General features: G+C 41.0%; 1 protein-coding gene across 1 annotated transcript in view; it reads left to right on the top strand.

Annotated features, from left to right (window-relative positions):
* Positions 1–23447, top strand: part of GUCY2C (guanylate cyclase 2C) — a 203328-nt gene that overhangs the window by 58368 nt on the left and 121513 nt on the right. Inside the window, exons 5-8 of the mRNA XM_033932825.1 lie at positions 4195–4316; positions 12209–12305; positions 20070–20184; positions 21968–22103. Coding sequence (XP_033788716.1) covers positions 4195–4316; positions 12209–12305; positions 20070–20184; positions 21968–22103 — 470 coding nt within the window. The remainder of the gene's footprint in view (positions 1–4194; positions 4317–12208; positions 12306–20069; positions 20185–21967; positions 22104–23447) is intronic.

Here is a 23447-nt window from a genome sequence, read left to right on the forward strand (position 1 = left end):
ACAAAAGCTACTGTACCACCTTGTCTAGCTGAGGTGAGAGATATGGTGAGTTCTGTGCCATTGGGTGCAAAGCCCATAGGTAATGGAACTCTCAGCAATTTCCAGAGGAGCAGATGAAATCTGGGGAGATTGGGAAACTAATTTCCTCCAAGTTGGTGACAATGGAAACCCTTCGACAAGCTATAATGAAGCTTGATGTGACTGTTGAGAAAATGGCCCAAGAAATTACTTCACTTGTAAGTAAAGCTGACACGTTGACTCAGTCATTTGATAAGGTGAAACAAGAATATTTTGGAAAGATTAAGGACATATATATATTGAGATGGACAAAGTCAAAGATTTTGTTTCAGCCATTATAAAAGATTGAAAACTAATTTATAGGAAAATTGAACAATTGGAAAATTTTTAATTGGAGGTTGAATTTAAGAGTCCTTAGTTGTCCAAATATATTGGGGATGACTCTTGTTGAGGTTTTTAAGAAATTTCTACAAGAAAATTTTAAATTTACCTCTGAAACAATTCCTCCTATCACAAAAACATATTACTTGCCAGTAAAAGATAAAACAGGAGCACTCTTGGGAGATGAACAATTACCAGAAGGAACTCATATTTCAAATGTACCACAACGCAATGATTTGCAAAACTTATCAGCTATATTAGAGAACTCTTTATATGAAATCTCTGAACATGCAACTTTAATAGTTGGCTTTGTTTTCGAACTTTGGAACCTTATTCTATGAGCAACGTGCTTGATTGTTTCCTGATGTCACAAAGTCAACTCAAGAGAGAAGAAAGCAATTTTTGCTTCTTAGAGAGGGAACAAGAAATTGGGAGCTACCTTTTTGTTGGCTTTTCCATGCAAGTGTATTGTGAAATATTTAGGTTTAAAATATGTATTTTTTCAGCCTAAGCATCTAAAAGTGTTTATAGAGTTGAAGGGTTTATCCAAAAGTTAGAACTTTTGATAGCTTATTAATATTGGCTGGATAATGCTGTATTAACCGTTTCCTCTTTTAATTTTCTTCTTTTATCTCTTCTTTTATTTTCAGGCCACCTCCCTGCTTATATAGTGGTCTAAGAAAGAGATTAAGCTCTCATTTAGAAGTTTTCCTTTTGATAATGATATTTGTTTTCCTAGAGATCTGTGTTTCTAAAACAAGTTGTATAACTTGTAATAAAGTTGAAAATAAAAAAATATAATAATAATAAAAAGCATGCCTCACCTGCTTCTCTGGCTAGTGTCTCCCACCTCCCATGTATCTCCCTCCCTCCTTTATCTGGCAACCCCCATTTTTTCAACCTTCCTGCCCCCTAAGCTTGGTAACCTCCATCTTTTAACCCCCTCCCCCAATATTACCTGCAAACTCAGCTTCACTCCAGAGGTTATCAGCAGCTGCAATGTTTGACACGCTGCTTGCACTAGTCTGGAACTTCCCCGCTGCCGTTTCAGCCCCTCTGTGTTGTAATTTCCAGTTACAACAAAGGCTGGGTATCTCAGAAGGAAGGCTTCTGAAATAGCATCATATGAAACACAGTGCCACTACTGGTGACCCCTGAAGGGGAGATGCATTTGCAGGTAGTCTAGCGGGTGGGTGGTTTGCCACTGAAACATAGGCAGGTGAGAGAGAGAGGGAAATATTTGATCTAAGGACACAGGGAAGGGAGAGAAACATGCTGGACAATGGGAGAAATGAAAGAAGAGATAAAGAGAGAGATATTGGGCCCGAGGGTAGAGGGGAGGAGAGATGAAGACATGTTGGACCCTGGGGAAAAGGAGGGGAGAGGGAGAGAGGAGAGATGGAGTCATGGACTCTGGGAGGGAAAGGGGAGATGAAGACATATTGGACCCTCGGGTAGAGGGGAGGAAGGGAGGAAATGAGGATAGAGAGAGAGAGAGAGAGAGAGAAAGATGTTGAACATGGAGGTGTAAGGGAGGGAGGGAAGGTGTTGGACATAGGAGATCATAGGTAGATTAGGTAGATAAAATGGAGATGTTGGACATGGGGTCGGGAGGAGAGTCAAAAGGTACATAAAGGGCAAATGCTGGATCAAAGGGGGAGGGTTGTTTAGGGAAATATTGGACATGATGAGGACATAGGGATGTAGAGGGAGATGTTAAACACCAGAGAGGATAATGGGAAGAAGCAGGTCATGGGGAGAGATGGGAAGAGAGTTCAGCTGTGCATATGAGGAAAGATCAGAAGAGAGAGTACTGATATGACCACATGGGAGATGAGAGATAGAGAGAAAATTCTGAACGATAGGATGATATAGGAAGATGGAAGGAAGATAATGAATATGATGGTGGGTATATGAAGATGGAGGGGAGATGCTGGACATGACAGGGGCATAGGAACATGTTGAATACAGGGGCAAAGTAGACAGGAGTGCATAGAGAGATGGAGGAAAGATATTGGACACTGGGGAGCATGTGGAGACAGGGGGAAAGAGGGAGACAGGAGAGATGCTAGATGTGGAGGGAAACAGAGCTGGAAGGGAAATTTCAGACACAATGGCATAGGAAAATGGACAGGATCTGCTGGACATTGGGAGAGATAGAGAAAGAATGCAGATGCTGGGCACAGGAGAAAGGAATTAAGAGACAAAATGGACTCATTGGGCATAGTTAGATGGAGGGAAGATTCTGGATACAGGAGGAGAGAAGGGGTGATACGGACACAGGGGACAGAGAAAGAAAGATACTAGAAACAGGGAAGGGAGAGAAATGGAAATGCTGGGCATGTGGAGGGCTAGTAAGAGAGGGGAAAATACTAGACAGAGGGAGAGAGCAAGAGAGTAAAGACACTAGATGGAGGAGAATAAAGGGGAGATGCTGAATATAGAAGAGAAGAAAATTATTGAAAAGATGAGAAAGATGAGAGATGAGGATAGGTGGCTAAGAAGAAGGAAAGAGATGAAGCGTTATAAGTAGATTCAATGAAAAGGAGACTGAGAAGTGTATGCTAAGGTGGAAGAATGAAATTTTAGTGGTTAGAGAGAGAGAAAATTAAATGGAAGCAAACTGAGAGGTAAAGAGATGAATGTAGAAGAGAAAGTGAGGAATACATGAACGGAGAGAAGTTTCAGATAAGAATGGAGACCTTGGCAGGGGTCTTAGTAGAAACCAGAAAGCAGAGACTGAGGCCAACAGGATTATAAAAATAAAATGAACAGACCACAAAGGCAGAAAAAAACAATTTGCAATTTGGTAATTTGAATATATTGATATTTGGAATTTAAATCTGCTAACTATATACTCCCCACCCCCATTTTTATAAAACTGCGAAAGCAGTTTTTATTGCCAGCTAGAGCACTGAGCGTCAGGAGCAGCGCAGAGCATTCAGCACGCCAGCCAGCACTATAAACTGCTTCTGTAGTTTTGTATAAGGGGGGCATATATTTTCCAAAGTACAGGGGGAGTTGTATCTGGTATGGTACTGGACTTCAGTTTAATTTCTGTACATATACTTCTATTTTTAATTTGTGGTCACTTATTCTGTACTCTGAGGAGGGTCAATATTCAGCCAGAGGTACTCAGCATTTTTCTGACTACCACCAACATCATGCCTGGAAATTCAATGCTGGGACACGTCTTGGCTTTGGCTATTTTAGCACAGGTCCCATATTATGCAAAGAAACCTAGTTACTAATAACTGGGGTAAAAGTAAAAATTATGCAAGTTAATAGTAACCCATATTTTTTTATTAAAATTTTTGAAGTTTCCAAAACAAGAACAGTAAACAGAATGCAATTACATAATACAAAACAGTATTAGCAAGTAATAATGGAAAAAAAGTTAGAAAATGGAAAACGGACAAGTACATTGCAAAAAATGTTCATAACCTAAATAAAAACAAATCTGTAAGTATAAATAAATTTAGGTGAAAATAAATTTGTATCTTGATAACTTCTCAACCTCAGTGGTAAAGAGCCATGAGGAAATAGGAAGAGAAAGAAAAATTTTATGAAACATTTCTTTGATCCAAGATAATTCATCTGGGATTGTGTTTTTCTGAATGAGGTAATGCCAAAGGAAAAAGAACATACTTTGATGGTTTCCTCTCATCTAAGTTTTCATCTCTGATCTTACTTCTCTTTCTGAACCAAAGCCATTTTTCCTCACTGTCCCTTGAGACCTGTAATCTTTGTGCGCAATAACCTTACTTCCCCCTATGATCTCACTTCCTGTTGCAGGTACCTGAATGCACTGGACAATAATCTCTCATTCTTCCAAAAAGTTCTGACTTTTAAAGAATTTCTGAGATCAAAGGAGGAGGTGCGTGATATCTTGCAAAGTAGCAGTCGGAAAAGCAATGGTAGGAGTTAATAAGACCATAAAAATGTTCTGTTTGAAGTATCACTAAGCTTTTGCTGTGGAGGCAATGGTGATATTGGGCACAGAGGACTATGTTTATGCAGTGAAGGACAAATACAGTGGAATTCTAATGTGCTGAATGGTTATATTGTTTTGCATGGACACATCCTCCTAGCCTTTTGTGCTTCTATGTATGTCAGAATGGATATTTTCTGATCAATCACTAAGCACAGCTCCTCCCTTCTGTCAAAGCTGCTCTCCCTGCCCCAATCAACTGAGCTACAGACCTACTCAAATCCTGCCGACTCAGCTGACTAACTGGCAGGGAGAACAGCAGAAAGAAGATTACCCCTCCTGCCAATACCCCACCCCCCACTTGCCTGCTGCTGCCCAGACCCCCCAACACCCTGTACAAGATCAGCAGGAGGGACACCTACTCCCTTCTGCTGCCACCACCGGGGTCCCCTGCCCTCCCCTGCCAACCTCCACAATGCCCCGACACCACCAACAGCCCACTAGAGAATGACACGGAGACAAATTTCTCCCTGTCCCTGCAGGAACTCAATTTCCCCGTCCCATCCCCGCAAGTTTTGTCACTATCCTTGTCCCTGCCCCATTCCTGTAAGCTCTGCCTTAACCGCACAAGCCTCAAACACTTATGATTTTAAAGTGTTTGAGGCTTGTGTAGATGAGGATGGAGCTTGTAGGAATGGGGCAGGGACAGGAAAAGAATTCACGGGTCGGGACGGGATGGGAAAATGAGTTCCCACGGGGACAGGGAAAAATTTGTCCCCATGTCATTCTCTACCCACCTGACACTCCTCTGACAATCCCCACCACCACCCCCATACCTTTCTGACGAAGGCCAGCCGGAGGGATGACTATTCCCTCTGGCTGGCAGGCCTGCCTCTTCAAAATGCCAGGCCACCCCCACTCCCATTCTGGGATGCACTAGGGAGGGGCCTAAGGTGCTAATTAGCCCATGTGCTTAAGGACCCTCCTGGAAGGGGAAGGCCTGCCATTGGGGGAGGGATTGTTGGGGGACCTGGCGGGTGAAGGGAGTGGTCATCCCTTCTGCTGTGAGTGTTGGGGAATTATCAGGGGCTACGGACACATCATGAGGAGATAGTTGCATCAGAACGCCGTTAAGAAAGATTAGTATATACAATAGAGGTCCATCGCACCCATAATTAGAACTCTCTTTCTGAACCCTTTTTCGGTTCCCTGAAGCAGGAACAAAATGGGCCAAGTCCGTCGGAACCTGCAAGCCAAAGTTAAGTTTGCTGTTCCATACCTTTATAGCTTCGTTTTACATTTTGTAAAAGTAGTAGCTTTCAGCACTCTTTAAATAATGACATCATTCACAACAAGCTTTCTAGAGTTGTAGCAATGATTGGGCGGTGAGGTGGTAGTGTTGGGATTCGTCCCTGTTATCACCTCCATTTCTCTGAGCTCCAAAAAACTCTATGAACAAGTTGTATGTTTATAAGTATTTATTTACATTTTTTAAGTGATTACTTTGTATATATTATCTCCATTGGCTCAGCATGAGTTACACAAGGAGCACAGCCTTCATCAATTATCATAGGCTCAGGCACACAGTATTGTAAAGGAGAGTTCCCAACCTGTTCCTCCTTCATATCCCAGTCCCCTGCTGTAAGTAGCTCTGGCTGCTTCCAGGTTAGTTCAGCCTCATGCTGGGATTCGTGTTCCTGCACTGCTCCTGTCCCAAGGGCTCTGCTGGTTCCTTTCTGCTCTGTTCCTGCTGCTTCCCTAAGCTCATTACAGAGCCTCTGTTTAAGCTGTGGGAAGAAACCACTCCCCTTTAGCAGCAGGGGGGAGAGTTTCCTTCCCTCGGCTTGAATCATTTCTCTCCAGGCACCCTGCTGTGCTGCTTTCTGCTTAACAGGACCTGGAACATCGTAAGGCAAAACTTTACTGCCTAGCTTCAGGACAGTATCAGGGAAGTCACAACTTTTCTGTTCTACTTCCATTTCTTCACTGTCCATAGGATAGTCAGCTGATCTACACCCCCGGCCTCTGACTTGGTCAGCCCTTCTGCATCGGAGTTTGTAATTCCTTCCATATTTCTTTGTGACAAGACTCTGGGATGCAGGATTGTCACAATACCCTTCTATCCCCTTTTCCTTCTATCCCCTTCTTGAACCCCAAAACCGTACTCTGTCCTATCACACCCTCCGGAAGCGCATTCCAGGTGTTCACCACCTTTTGGGTGAAGAAGAACTTCCTAGCATTGGTTCTTAATCTCTCCTCTCTTAATTTTTCCGAATGCCCTCTCATTCTTGTAGTTTTTGAAATTTGAAGAATCTATCCCTCTTCACTTTCTCCATGCCCTTCATGATCTTGTAAGTCTCTATCATGTCCCCTTTAAGTCTCCACTTTTCCAGGGATAAGAGCCCCAGTTTCTCTAATATTTCAGTATATGAAAGGTTTTCCATACTTTTTATCAATCGTGTCACTCTTTTCTGAACCCTCTCGAGTATCGCCAAATCCTTCTTAAGGTACGGCAACCAATATTGGACGCAGTACTCCAGATGCGGGTGCACCATCTCCCGATACAATGGCAGGATAACTTCTTTCGTTCTGGTTGTAATACCTTTCTTGATAGTACCCAGCATTCTATTTGCCTTCTTAGAGGCCGCTGCACACTGTGCCAACGGCTTCATTGTGTTGTCCAAGTCCTTTTCTTGGGTACTTTCACCCATTACCAGCCCTCCCATTGTATAGCTGTACTTCGGGTTTCTGTTTCCTATATGCAATACTTTACATTTCTCTACATTAAACTTCAGCTGTCATTTTGTCGCCCACTCTTCTAGTTTGTTCAGGTCCCTTTGTAAATCTTCACAGTCCTCTTTAGTCCCAACTCCACTAAATAGTTTGGTGTCGTCTGCAAATTTTATTACTTCACACTTCGTCCCTGTTTCTAGATCATTTATAAATACATTGAACAGCAGCGGTCTGAGTACCGACCCCTGCGGAACACCACTCATGACCCTCCTCCAGTTCGAGTAGTGGCCCTTCACTCCCACCCTTTGCTTTCTACCTGCCAACCAATTTTTGATTCATCTATGTACATCTCCTTCCACCCCATGGTTCTTCAGTTTCCATAGTAGGTGTTCATGGGGTACCTTGTCAAAGGCTTTTTGGAAATCTAAGTATACGATGTCTATGGGGTCCCCTTTGTCCATCCATTTGTTAATTCCTTCGAAGAATTGCAATAAGTTTGTTAGGCACGATCTTCCCTTGCAGAAGCCATGTTGGCTTGTTTTCATCAGTTTATTCCTTTTTAGATTAGGATTTTATATATACCGCCTATCAAGGTTATCTAAGCGGTTTTTACAATCAGGTACTCAAGCATTTTTCCCTCTCTGTCCCGGTGGGCTCACAATCTATCTAACGTACCTGGGGCTATGGAGGATTAAGTGACTTGCCCAGGGTCACAAGGAGCAGCGCGGGATTTGAACCCACAACCCCAGGGTGCTGAGGCTGTAGATCCAACCACTGCACCACACACTCCCAATGCTCGTCAATGTTGTCTTTTATCAGCGCTTCCGCCATCTTCCCCGGAACAGAAGTCAAACTTACTGGTCTGTAGTTCCCCGGATCACCTCTCGATCCTTTTTTAAAGATGGGCATAACATTAGCTATCTTCCAATCCTCCGGGATCACGCCTGTTTTCAGGGATAGATTACAAACCTGCTATAGTAGTTCCGCTATTTCCTCCTTTAGTTCTTTCAATATCCTAGGGTGGATTCCATCCGGGCCCAGAGATTTATCAGTTTTTAATCTATCTATCTGCTTGTGTACGTCTTCAAGGCTTACCTCCATGGATGTTAATTTTTCTGCTTGATCTCCTTTGAAGATTTTTTCAGGTTTCGGCATGTTGTATGTGTTCTCTTTTGTAAATACTGATGAAAAGAACATGTTTAGTCTATCCGCCACTTCTTTTTCCTCCTTCACCACTCCTTTCCTATCTCCATCATCCAGCGGTCCCACCTCCTCCCTAGCCGGCTGCTTCCCTTTAATATATCTGAAGAACGGTTTGAAATTTCATGCTTCCCTGGCTAGCCTCTCTTCATATTCTCTTTTTGCTCTTCTAACCACTTTAGTTACATGTATGAATGATTAGGATATCAGCATATACATATGAGTGTGTGCACAATTGCACACAAATGCTAGATAATTATGCATATATCTTCAATAGCATGTAATTTGCAGGTGAGTGTGCACATGGGTGGGTTCTGGGCAGAGCATGATGAGGTGCACAATTTCATGGGAAACTGTGATCATAACATGATCAAATTTGAACTGATACCGGGAGTGACATCACAAAAGAAATCTACAGTAGAGGCATTTAATTTTTGAAAGGGCGACTATGATAAAATGAAGAAAATGGTTAAAAAGAAGCTAAAAGGATCAGTTGCAAAGGTTAAGACTGGAAACCCGGCGTGGATGTTATTTAAAAATACCATTGTGGAAGCCCAGACCAGATGTATTCTATGTATCAGCAAAGGTGGAAAGAAGAAGAAACGAGAGCCGGCGTGGTTAAAAGGTGACATGAAAGAGGCTATTAGAGCCAAAAAAAACATCCTTTAAAGAATGGAAAAAGGATACGAATGAAGAAAATAAGAAACACAAGCACTGGCAAATTAGATGCAAAGCATTGATAAAGAAAGCTAAGAAAGAACATGAAGAAAAACTTGCAAAAGAGGCAAAAACTCATAACAATTTTTTTAAGGTACATCAGAAGCAGAAAACCTGTGAGGGAATCTCTGAGACCTTTGGATGATCAAGGAGCAAAAGGGGCACTCAGGGAAGATAAGGCCATAACAGAGAGAGTGATTGAATTCTTTGCTTCAGCCTTTACGGAAGAAGATGTAAGAGATCTACCTGAACCGGAAATGGTTTTCAAGGGAGATGATGCAGAGGAACTGAAAGAAATCTTGGTAAATCTGGAAGATGTTCCAAACCAAATCGACAAGTTAAAAAACGATAAATCCCAGGTATACATCCCAGGGTACTAAAAGAACTCAAACATGAAATTGCTGACCTGCTGTTAGTGATCTGTAAACTGTCACTAAAATTGTCTGTAGTACCTGAAGATAGGAGGGTGGCCAATGTTGCGCTAATTTTTTAAAAGGGCTCCAGGGGAGATCCGGGAAATTACAGACCTGTAAGCCTCACTTCAGTGCTGGGGCAAAATGGTGGTAACATGAAATGGACCCATCTCCTTAGCACAGAGATTCTTGCTATTACTTAATCTGCAAGCCTGCTCATAGGACCAATAGGGACCCCTGAAGAAGACCATTGTGTCGAAACATGGACCGTGTTGGGTCCAGATGTTCTTAGTGGTTCAGGCCCTAGACATTTTTTATGTGGATTACTTATTTGTTTTAATAAAGCCTTCATCTTAAACATCAACTCTCCACAAGTTTTCAACTTTTCGTTCGGAATCAATTATAAAAAATAAAATTGTGGAACACGTAGACAAACATGATTTAATGAGACAGAGTCAGCATGCGAGGGAGATCGTGTCTCATCAATTTGCTTGATTTCTTTGAAGGTGTGAATAAACATGAGGATAGAGGTGAGCCGTTGATGTAGTATATCTAGATTTTCAGAAAGCTTTTGATAAAGGTCCTCATGAGAGGCTCCTGAGAAAATTAAAGAGTCTTGGGATAGGCGGCAAAGTTCAGTTGTGGATTAGAAATTGGTTATCAGATAGAAAACAGAGGGTAAGGTTAAATGGTCATTTTTCTCAATGGAGGAAAGTAAACAGTGGAGGGGTCTCTACTGGGACTGGTGCTATTTAACTTATTTATAAATGATCTGGAAATTGGAACGATGAGTGACGTGATTAAATGTGCAGATGAGACTAAACTGTTTAAAGTTGTTAAAACGCATGCGGATTGTGAAAAATTGCAGGCAGACCTTAGGAAATTGGAAGACTGGACGGCCAACTGGCAGATGAAATTTAAAGTGGACAAATGAAAAGTGATGCACATTGAGAAGAATAACCCGAATCATAGTTACCGGATGCTGGGGTCCATCTTGGGGGCTAGCACCCAAGAAAAGGATCTGGGTGTCATCGTAGACAGTACGATGAAACCTTCTACCCAATATGTGGCGGCTGCCAAAAAAGCAAACAGGATGCTAGGAATTATTTAAAAAAGAATAATTAACAAGATTAAGAGTGCTATAATGCCCATGTATCACCCCTTAATGCGACCTCATCTGGAGTATTGCATTCAATTCTGGTCTCCTTATCTCAAGAAAGATATAGTAGCTCTAGAAAAGGTTCAAAGAAGAGCAACCAAGATGATAAAGGGGATGAAATTCCTCTTGTATGAGGAAAGACTAAAAAGGTTAGAGCTCATTAGCTAGGAAAAGAGACGGCTGAGGGGAGATATGATTGAAGTCTACAAAATCCTGAGTGTAGTAAAACGGGTACAAGTGGATCGATTTTTCATCAAAAAGTACAAGGACTAGGAGACACTTGATGAAGTTACAGGGAAATATTTTTAAAACCAATAGGAGGAAATATTTTTTCACTCAGAGAATAGTTATGCTCTGGAACGCATTGCCAGAGGTTGTGGTGAGAGTGAATAGCGTAGCTGGTTTTAAGAAAGGTTTGGACAATTTCCTGGAGAAAAAGTCCATAATCTGTTATTGAGAAAGACATGGGAGGAGCCACTGCTTGCCCTGGATCGGTAGCATGGAATATTGCTGCTCCTTGGGTTCCCATCACGTGAGAGAGTGCCACCCCGAGAGAAGGCTACATCAGAGTCTACCTCTCCCCAGAAGTGCCCAGGGATAATAGATAACCCAGGATTAAACAGGGAATAGCTGGGTTCAACTAGTTCCTAATGGGGTGGTTCTAGTCAAAGTGGAAGACTAGGTGGGTGGTGTTAGGAACCAGCTACCCCTATTGCTCCGGAGTATTCTGTTGCCCAATAGTAAAGACTGCCATTGTACTTGAATAACTAATTTGCATCCTAATTTGCATAAGAATCAAGTGGCAGAGAAAAGTCGTGATTTGTAAAGAAAAGAGACTCCTAGAAACTTAAACTGGATTCCTGATAGGGAGAGAAACTCTGGCTTGGACCCCTCAATCCTTGGGGTAACATTTGAGGGGTCAAGAGCACCTCACCCTGAACTGACAAGGGGGTTCATTAATGGACTCCCAGCAGAAAGGAGCATAGAAAGAGTTCCTGGAAACAGGAGCTCCTGGGTGACCCTCGAGGGGAGGAATGCGGGCCTAGTGTCTAACCCTCGGTAAGCCCAAAACCCTCTCTGAGCATAAGAACTTGTATGACTCATTATGAATGTCCTTTTTGAATTTTCTTATTTTAGTTTTATACCATTCTCATTGCAGTTTATCTCAAACCTTAACAACTATGGTAGGTCCTTTTATGCTTGTTTTACTTACCCAGTAGTCGGTGCTGATTGTTCAGGTGACATACAGTATAAAGAATCAGATCCTAAGTGCTTGCACCTAACAGCATACACGAGTAATATACAGTACCTGGTTATATTAGCATTCTATAACAGATTTATGGCACCTCCTTTCCTTTATATAATAGGTTCCTTCCAAACACTCTTTGAGTGCCTAATTAAAGGTGTAAATTATTGAATTATTCCCTGTGTGGCCAAAAGATTTGTATGGGTAATTTCAAGATTTATCTGGACGAATCCTACATTTTTGGCTTCCCCATGCCTCCTTATGAAGAATACCCAGTGATTTTCATAAAGGGAACAAAGAATCTGAGACCAGGGTGTTAGAGTAGGCGCTGAATGAATTGTCTAAACTTACTGTTATCAGTTTTGAAAGCACATATTTTCCTTTGAATCGCTCTTTCTTCTCTTTTGCAGTGATACTTATGTGCGGAACTCCTGCTGACGTCAAGTATCTCTTTGAAGATCATACACCTCCTCCAGAGATTATCATTATTTTAGTGGACATATTAAAGTGAGTATCGGAACGAGTTTAGTTCTTACATGTATAGGAGTAGAGCGATACACCATGGAGTAGTTATTTTATCCTCTTTTCCCTGGATTTTATATATGGCACAGGGATTTTGGTGCCAAAATTTGCATGTGGATCAAAGAACCACACACAAATTATTTATCTTATGAGCCAATTAATTGCAAGTAATTAATTTAAATTATTTCATTTCATTGACAATAATTTAAATTTGCACATGCATCTCCCTGTGTCCTATTCTATAACTCTTCATGCCTAAATTCCTTAGAGTTCCACTCAAAAGGGGGGCGTGGTAGGGACATTTCTTTTTTTTTTAAAAAATACATTTTTATTAGCATTTTCATAAACATATATCATATGCATATATAACACAATCCAACATACATAATATTATATCTAATACAATACAAAATATACTATGTAACCATACAATCATCCAAAATAAAGGAAAAACATATATTATAACTCAAAAATTAATAATAAAGAATTAAAACATGAATCTAGAACAACAACAACAAAAAAAGCTGCAGAGTCTCTTTACAGAAATAGTGGAGCCTAGAGTATTATAGTAGGTTCCTACAAAAGTCATCTAACGGGGCCCATTTCATAAAAAATATTTTGACCCTTTATCTTTTAGACTACTGGTTCAATCATTGGTTCTATCTATATTGGACTACTGTAACATCATGTACTTGGGTATACCTAAAAAAAACTGAGAAAATTAAGAATAGTGCGGAACAAGGCTGTCCATTTATTATTTGGATTGAAGAAAAGTGATCATGTCAGTCCTACTACAGACTGCTGCACTGGTTGCAAGTGGAAGCACGAATAATGTTCAAGTTCTCTTGTATTTGTTTTAAGCTGGTTTGGGGAATGGCCTCTACCTGTCTCTTACCTCATTTTGTGTTATACATCCCCACTAGGATAACCAGAAATTGTAATTTTTTTTGCCTATCCAAGGATCACTGATTGTAAATACAGGTCCTTTCTGGATAGAACTTTCAAGTTTCAAGCAAGCAAACAGCAGTCTTGGCTAGGCAATTACATCAATGGAGCCAGGCTGACTTATGGCGCATTTCAGAAAGAAATCAAGACAGCATTGTTTGACAGATTTATCTCCTAATCAGAAATCACTTTAAAACTAATAATTCTATACTGATTACTTTTGAGAAATATGTTGTATTTTTGCTATCTGTATGCTGTAATTCGCTGATTGTCCAGTTCTCTTCAGTGTAAACCGCCTAGAAGTCGTAAAATTGTGGCGGTATAGAAAAATAAAGTTATTATTATTATTATCATCAATATTATTATGTTTAAAAGCTATAATTTCTTCATTTTCCTAATTATACACAAGTGATTCCACCATTCGTAAAAATTGAGACTAGAATTATCCTTCCAATTGCAGGCATTTCTAACCGTTGGTCACGGGGTTATACAATAACTATAGAATAGGGACCTTGGTGGCAGTGTGGGATGCAAGAGACTTTCATGATGGAATTTATAAGTTAAGTGTGCACGTTTGGATGTGGACTTACTTTTTTTAGATTTGATTTTGGAATTTCATTGGATTATAAGAGTCATGCTGCTGAGTACGTCACTGCTTTTATGGACTGGATTGTGGATTTTGGTTTTTCAGCCTTATCGAAAAGCGCAGTCACACACATCTTAGTGGATTTTCAATATAAATTCTTCACCCCCCCTAAACTGTACCGTTCCTTTGGGGTTTTTGCAGCCCAAATGCGTGACCTTGCATTTCGTAGCATTAAATCCTAGCTGCCAAATTTCAGACCATTCTTCAAGCTTTGCTAGGTCTTTCTTCATGCTATTTACACCAGTGACATAGTAAAGGGGGAGAGGCAATCCATCACGGACGCCATGTTGGTGGGGGCACCGGAACCCCTCCTCCTCTCCACCCCCGCCTCTTCTCATTCCTCCCCTTGCCACACACATGCCCCCTCCATTTGCTTCCCCGTACCTCTAGTTATTCACCACCACGAGCAACGACATCAATGTGCTCCTCGCGATTGTGTCGTCTCTCCTGCTGATGTCACTTCCGAGGGCCGTGCATAGGAAGTGACATCAGAGGGAGAGCTGACGGGATCACGAGGAGCGTATTGACGTTATTGTTGTTCACGGTAGTGAACAATTAGAGTTACAAGGGAAGAGAAAAGGGGCATGCACACGGCAGGGGGGATCGAGGAAGGAGCAGGGGAGGCAGATACAAGGGTGGAGAAGGGGCATCACTACCCCCCGGGTGCCTCTGATTCACACCATCCGAGGTGTCTACTCTATTGCAGATTTTGGTAACATCTGCAAAGAAGCAAATCTTACCTGACAGTCCTTCAGCAATATTGCGTACAAAAATGAATGCAGTACTCGTATTTTGCCTGAAGGACTGACTCAAGATGATGTGAAGGCATCCTGATATCTCCTTAACTACATCATTGTCCACAGCAGACACTTAACCACCATCCCCCCCCCCCAATTCTGGATATGGTGCCTAAGGTTGTTAGCACACATTGGCGCATGTAACCAATATGCATGAACAATTTGATTAATTGCCTTAACCAGCATAGATAATTGCTCATTGACAGCATTTAATTGACACTAATTGACATCAGTAAGAAGTTACGCACACAGCTCGGTAGACACATTGCACAAACTGTTATTCGCCATGCCCAGTGTGTGAATCTAAAAGGGGGCAAGGCCAGGAGCGGAACATGGGTGTTCCTAAAACTTAGGCACAAGCATTTAGGCTTGGTTTTAGCTGGCCTAAATTGGTGTGCCTAAAAGCTACGATACGCACTGGCGCTGTGATTCTATGAGGTGCGTATAACTTTTACAGAATTGAGCTCAGCGCTGTACTTGTTGGCACCAGTTTTTTTAGGTGCGGTGTATAGAATTAGACCCTTCAGCAACATGCTGATCATGAATGCTGTCATGGGATCTGAAGATTCCTGTATGAATCACTGATCTTTATGCTCTGTGTGATGAACATTTGTTTGGTGGCTAGACACCGCAAGATTCAGAAGGCTACCTGCAATGTCTAAAAATTACAGCTCAGATGAACTTCCAATAAACCTCTTCATCAATTCATTGACCAATTAAGCCAGAAACATCAAGAAACCTCTTCTGATCCTCCCATCTCCTAAAGGAATAAATTACAAACGCACCTTTAACACACTTGTCACCTATATCGGCGCAAAGACCTGAAACAGCCTCCTGATAGCCATCAAAATGGAACTCTGTTATCTCAAATTTTGAAAGAAACTAAAAACTCTCCTCTTCGATGCAATATATTCCATTGACAATCAGTAGCTTGTTCTATCTCACAGATCTCTTCCTTTCCAATGTAAATTGTACTTCAAATGTCTCCTCAATACTTCGCTGTAGAGGTCTTCACTCCTCCCTCCTCCCCTGCTATATCTCCTTATACGAAGTTCTTCTATCTTTTACCCATTACATTAGTGATTTCTATTCCACCGTTACCTTACTGTTCAAGGTGGATTACATGAGAATTGTCATGATATTAGGAAATGCCTAATGAGTGGTTTGAACATTTTTGATTTGCTAAGTAGTAGATAGTGTGGGTGAAGCTTGGGGCGGGTCTGGTTCTGTTATAAAATCACTTGAATTGTACATCACCTTGGGCATAGAGCAACTCACAAATCATAGATTTGATTAGATGAAGGGCGCAGAACATCAAGAGAAGAACCAGGATCAATGGATAGGATCAAATACCTACCACAGATAACATCTCTATTCAAGTAGATTAGGAGCAACTTAAGTCTGCTATCCAAGATGTCTTCATTCAGAATATTGAGTTCATATTGTGATCTATTCTGTTGTCCTCAAATTATGCAATCAAATTTATAAACATCAATAACAGGAAGAAGGAAACTTCTAATGCTTTGCTATGACACTACCTGGTCTGTTAAAGTGTGTACCATTTTTAGGTCCAATAACTTGACACAGAGGCATTACTGCAGTAGCAAAGATGGAGTCCCACAGAGGGTGCTTATTCCATTGTCATTTGGAGGAAGACCAGAACAGCTGCTGCACTCTTCACTTTCAAAACCAGATATCTGGAGTGCTGGTTGACCCTCAAATGCATCAAGAAAGACTATTTTAATTGGCGACTTTCTAAAGCCTTGAATCATCTTTTTTCCATTTTCCATTCTATTTCATTAAAATTCTCTATTAACCCAGATTACGATCCCCAGATTCTCCTGCTAAACTCTCTGGCTCAAGCCTAGGACCAGAAATTTAGCACTCTTCACTCATTGGTTCAAACTTCTAATGTTTTGTCTTCTTCAGTTTCTGGATCATCACTCCCAAACACCACTCTCTCCTGGCCCAGTTCACTCCTCTGCACACTACACCGCTACTACAATGCCCCAATCCACACTGTCAGCTTCATCACTGCCCCTACATCATTTTATCTCCCTGACTCTGTTGATCTATTAATAATGCTGTATAGCCTCACTCAACCCCTCCTTCCCTTCCTCTGATCCCTGGCCAGCTTCTCTGGTCAAGAAATTATCAACTCAATTGATTTCCTTTCCTATTGCCAGTACTCCACCATAGACTTTTGAAAGGTACCATACCACAGATCTGAAAAAACATGTTAGTTCCACCCCCTTCTCAAGAATTCACATCTTGATCAATCTTTACCTTCCAGTTTTTGCCCAGTTTCTAACCTGCCTTACTTCTCTAAAGGCATAGGATGAAGTTAAGAGGTGATAGGCTCAGGAGTAATCTAAGGAAATACTTTTTTACAGAAAGGGTGGTAGATGCGTGGAACAGTCTCCTGGTAGAGGTGTTTGTGTCTGATTTAAAGAAAGCCTGGGATAGGCACATGGGATCTCTTAGAGAGAGGAAGAGATAATGATTACTGTGGATGGGCAGACTGAATGAGCCATTGGGCCTTTATCTACCATCATATTTCTATGTTTCTGTCTTAGAAAAGGTTGTGTTTCAACAGCTCTCCAACTATGGAGAATCACTAATATATTTCACCCATATTAAGTAGGTTTTCGAAATGAGCACAGCACTGAATGATTCCATTCATACAACCTTGGATGCACACTGTTCTTTAATACTTGTCTCATTAGAGCTGTTTTCTGAATTCAGTCTTGTTGATCACTCCCTCTTAGTGCATAGACTTCATAACATTGGTATCTCTGGGCCTGCTCTTTCATGATTCACTAGTTATGTCAATAGAACATATCAATTTACCTTTAACAATGTTTAAACTGATAGATTCAGACTGATCTCTAGGATTCCCTAGGGATCAATCCTTGCCCCATTACTATTAAATATTTTCTTAGCCCCACTTGTAACAATAATTCAAGTCAATGGAGGAATTCCATTCTGTTATACAGATGACATTCAGATTTTCTTTTGCAACACTGACCCAGCTACCTCTAGTCATAGTCTGAATTTTTGTCTCACAGCAGTTTCTAAGTGACTCTCTCAACATCTTCTGGTACTCAACCCATCTAAATGTAAATGTATCTGTTTTCCTTCATCTACCAACTTACCATTGCTTCCACCTTCCATAGAGGGTCTCCGGCTCATGTTCTTTGTTTCAATTAAAATTCTGGGTGTAATTTTTGACAATAAGTTAACTTTCAAACCTGAAATGAACTCTGTTATTCACAGTATATCAGGTCCATTCAGCAGCACTCTGCTTCAGCCACTAGTTCAAGCCCTGATGATCTCCCATCTCAACTACTGCAACTTGTTATACACTGGACTATCACTCACTTCGCTGAAAAAACACTCCAACTTGTACAAATCCATAACAGTTAAACTACTCTATTGCACTCGTCAATCCAATCACGTAACTCCCCTTCTAAAATTAGAACACTGTCTTCCACTTTTCACTCAAATAACTTTCAAATTATTGACCTTGGATTACAAATCTCATTCCTCATGCGCCCATCATTTCTCAATAAAAACTTATTATTCCTTACAACCCCCCTAGGATACTCTACTCCTCTGACAACAATCTTCTTTCTCTTCCACCATTATATGACATCTGCCTGACATCCTCCCAGTTATCAGTATTTCTTTATATAGGACCAAAACTTTGGAAGACCTTCCCTCCCACATCTGGAACCTCCCGACATTAGCAGAATTCAGAAAAACAGTAAAAACCCGCTTGTTTCATCAGAGCTTTGGTGCTCATCTCACACCCTAGCACAGGGGTAGGGAACTCTGGTCCTCGAGAGCCGTAGTCCAGTCGGGTTTCCAGGATTTCCCCAATGAATATGCATGAAATCTATTTGCATGCACTGCTTTCAATGCATATTCATTGAGAAAATCCTGAAAACCCGACGGACTATGGCTCTCGAGGACCGGAGTTCCCTACCCCTGCCCTAGCATAACACAGGCTGAAAACGTGTCTAGTCCTACCCTCTCTTTGTTGATATTGTTTCATTATTTGTCTGACAAGTATAATTTGCAATATGACTAATATTATGATATTGTTGTAATCCATTTGTTTTTAAGCTGTTATAACGGAAACCGCTGTGAAGCCTTTCATGGCCTTGTGGCAGTATATTAAATGCCAATAAAAGATAAAAATGTGTGCATCCAAAATTGAGCTCCTCAGTCATTTCAAGATCCCCTAGGCCTGATAGATGTTGTCCTTGATCTGAGGGATCACAACTGCTACTGCTGCTGCCAGTGAACTCTAGATATTGATGAAACAGTATAAAGTACTGATTAGAGTTACAGGGTTGGAATAGAATTTCTCTACTTTCATCCGCCCTTTACTTGATCTACTGTAATTCTTCCCCTTGTTCCTGCTTTTCATTGTATGCTTCACAGTTTGCTTTATCCTTAAAAAAGATAAGTACAGTAAAACCTTGGATTGCAAGTAAATTTTAACTTGATATACAAGCAATATCTTGCAATACAAGTACATACAGTATACACACATCCCAACTGAGCTGATGGTTCTTCGCTCTCTGACGCTGCGGGAGTGTAGTGACTGTTCTAAACGAGCGAGGTCTTGCAATACAAGTGCGTATAGTATTTTGCATTAAAGTTTTTGGGTTGTGGAACGAATCGTCTGAGTTTCCATTATTTCCAACGTGGGGAAATTCGCTTTGCTATACGAGTGCTTTGGACTTTTAAAGCACTGCAGGCGGCAAAATAAAGTTCTTCACTTGCCACACTGCTCAGATAAGTCAACAGTTATTTATCTATTTAATTAGTAGACACTTTAAAAATGAAAAGACAAAAAATGAAGCACTTTAATGAAAGGTTTAAGAATTTATAAGAGTTTTCATGAATATCACTGGAGCCGACGAGGAAGCCCAGCGACATTAAACCTCCATTAAACCAATTCTTTGGAGGGTCGCATCTGATGGCTCTAGTGTTAAAAGTGTTATGAAGTTGTATGACATATGAGGGTTATGAGGAGAATAGAACATTATTAACCCCTATAAGGATTTTATAAGATCATGTTGAGTTTGTATTGGTGAAGTGATTTGGATTGCAAGCATGCTTCTGGAACGAATTATGCTCGCAAAACAAGGTTTTATTGTACTTGGCTGATACTAGAAGTGCTTTATTGAAGGGGAAGCACTTTTTTCTTCTTAGGAAACTCACTTGTTACTACCTTGGACAGAGAAGCAAAACAACGTAGGAAGTTCTTGTTTTTTTTCAGCTGTTCTTATGCCTCTCTACTGTGTCATTTTGTTGGTCATCTCCACACATTTGGTGATCTCTTTGCAGTGGATTGTACTATGAGAATGCCACTTATGCGAGTTACATGAGGAATGTGCTGGTCCTGACCCAGCCACAGTCCAACAACAGTATGTTTGCCAATGATCTCAACATCACTTGGGAGGTAAGTACATATGTGCTCCAGCATCACGCATGGATCTATGCCTGGAATCACTAAGTCATGCCCAAGCTAAAAGATCACTTTTTTGAAGCTGCTTTCAACTCTTAACTCCCAATTACTGTCAGATACCTATAGCCATTGTATTATTCCTTCTGCCAGAATCTCCACAAACCGAAATGTCCTGTCTGTCTGTCCAAATTTGATTGTAAGCTCTTTAGAGAAGGGACCATCTTTTGAATGTTAAATGTACAGAGCTGCATATGCCTTTCAGCGCTATAGAAATGATAAGTAGTAGGAGTAGTAATCTATCTAAGATCTAAGCTAAGCAGTCTCTGTGCACTGCAGGAGAAGGCTTTGTATTGAGGCTGTTTAAGTTGGTGTTATGTCAGATCAAGTGAGACTGTAGAAGATTTTCAAGCAAGTGAAATTCTAGTATTAAAAAGCATCTGAGTTTTACTTCCATTGAAAGCAATGGAAGTAAATCCCGAATGTTTTAATCCGTCCTTTTTTGGGAGCCATATTGGGCCACAATAACTTCCAGCTCTACCTCTGCTGCACTATTCCCTCTAAGCTGAGCACGAGTCCTCCAACTATACTTCTGCCAGTGGAAGGGGGGGGGGGTGGTATTTCAATATTGTGTTTTCAATTGCTATGGACTGGCAGGCTCTCTGAGTCCTACATAGCTTGCCTGTCTCTCACTTTTGAAAATGTGATATGAAACAGCACCCTCTGCTGGCATGACTGCAGGTAGCGGACACCTGCTCAGCTTAAAGGGAATGGTGCTCTGTTGTGCTTCAGACCATCCCGACATTAACCGAATAGCGCTATGGAGGTCACATATGACATTCATTGACACTATCCAGGTAAGTGCCTCTGAATATTATGTGGAGAGTTGGTCAAGGGGCATTCACCTGACCCAATTAATTCCTCCTGAATTTTGACTCTTTGCTCTGATGGGCACACCTCTTGGTTATGCATAAAGGAGAATTAGAAGTAAATCCAATTAGTGATGCATTCGCAGCTGCAGTCATTGGACATAAAGAATAAACCTTCCTCCTATCTTGAACGGTGGTAGTTTTAGAGCTGGATTTAATGGTGACGGGATAATCGCGCACCAGACGCCAGCGCGCCGACAATCCAGCGCAGACAATTCGGCGGAAGACAGAAGCGTGCGGGGGAAAAAATAATTTTTAAAGAGCTCTGACTGGGGGTTTGGGGTGGCAACCCCTCCACTTTATTGGTTAGTGTTCGTGCTGCCATTGCGGGGGGGTGTGGGGGGTGAAACCCCCCATTAGAGAAAAAACGGAACTTTTCCCGAAAAAATCATAAAAAGTTCCGTTTTCGCTATAATGGAGGTTTCCACCCCCCCCCCCGAACCCTTCTCCAACAGCAGTGCGAACACTAACCAATAAAGTGGGGGGGAGGGGTTGCCACCCCAAACCCCCCGTCGGAGCTCTTAAAAAATTACTTTTTCCCCCGCGCGCTTCTGTCTTGCGCCGAATTGTCAGCGCGCTGACGTCTTGCGCTCCACTGTCTATGAACCGGATTTAATACATTGGCATGGTAATGTAGAAGGGGGGAGGGGGGAGCTTGTGCTCATGTTACAGTGTTTTAGAGTGCTTCAGCGGCTCCAAAGAGACAAGTAGAACCTCATTCCTATCTGCTACCAGCAAAAGCATGAAACCCCTCCCCCCCTGAAGTTTAAACTTATGAAACCAACAAGCTTACTGCAAAGAAAAGAGTAAATCATGAATCACAGCATTTGTTTTCCATGTGTGTATTTCAGCAGCAGAATACTTTTGTTTCCGGCTATTTTGATGGAGTCCTGCTTTTTGGCTATGTTTTGAGGGAGTTACTCCAAAACAACATCACGGTTGAGCCTGAGAAATTAAATGTAAAATTCCGCAATGTCTCATATACAGGTAATCTATTTATTTATATTATTTAAAAAAATTATTATATATTGCAAACATGAACAGGCACTCAATGTAGTGATCATATAATCTTCGATGTATCATCAACACTTTATATCAACTCCTGTTTGTCTGTCTGTGTATATATGTTTCTCTCTCTTTTCTCTCATCCATACAGCCAGGGCCGCCATCAGAAATTTCTGGGCCCCTTAATGAGCAATCCTATTGGGCCCCCCCACGCACCCCTTCTCCCCCCCACTTTTGTTCGGGGGGTGCTATCAGGAAATCGGCAGGGGACAAAAAAAGTATGACAGCAGTGTTTATTGTTTATTGTTGTGCACAGCAGAAGCATAATACAGGAATTTGTGCTATGGTGGCCTAGGACCAATGTTCCCTCTAAGGATTGATGAGGTGTGTGCAAAAAAAAATATGCATGAGCGACAAGTTACATACTCCACAAATTTATGAGCAGGCGCGGAGGACGCATTTTTAAACAAATGTAGTTTATCCTTGTACTCCTTATGTAATTTTAATCATCTATAGTTATGTTTGTATGTTTATTGTTCAAATGGTTTTATTTATTTCCCCAAATTTATTTTTGTTATACGCATTGAAAATATTTGATATTGTGTTTAAATCAAAATCTCAATAAACTTGAAACGAGTGCCCGTGAGATTGTGGGAGGGTTAAATACTCAAAGCTTAGAAGAATAACAATTTACTTAAAGTTTTTGCTACGCCAGCTTTCTGGTATCTTTACATACAGTGGCGTACGTAGCATATGTAACACCCGGGGCCCATCATTTTTTGGCCCCCCCCCCCCCCCATCTGTAAGAAAAACATGATTTTTAGTAACAAACCACACATGGAAGAATATGGAGGAAGAATAAAAATCCATACAACTTAATAAAATTTAAAGAACAAGCAACGTATTATAAAGAAAGAATAACCCAAGCAAAATCAGCTTACTATTCTAAACAAATTATACAGTCTAAAAATATATCTATGCTATATAACATCTTAAAATCCATTAATCGCCAAACTAAAAACTTACCCCAAGAATCTAACCCTCTTCCAACAGCTCAAGAATTAGCAGATTGCTTTGTTGAGAAAGTTCAAAATATAAGGAAACATTTTACAATAAATCAGCAAATTATTTCTACATTAGATCTTGATAAGTCATCATTATTATCTTCAAAATGTTCTCATTTCAATCTGCCTAGTCTTAAAGATTTAGAGCAGATTATCAAATCTGTAAACCTCAAAGGGTCTTATACGGAATCTATTCCACCCACCGTCATTAAAAAATATTTCTCTATTTTTGGTCCCTATATACACACATTAATTAATATTA

The sequence above is a fragment of the Geotrypetes seraphini genome, chromosome 2, assembly GCF_902459505.1.
Source record: "Geotrypetes seraphini chromosome 2, aGeoSer1.1, whole genome shotgun sequence".
NCBI classification, from domain to species: Eukaryota; Metazoa; Chordata; class Amphibia; order Gymnophiona; family Dermophiidae; genus Geotrypetes; species Geotrypetes seraphini.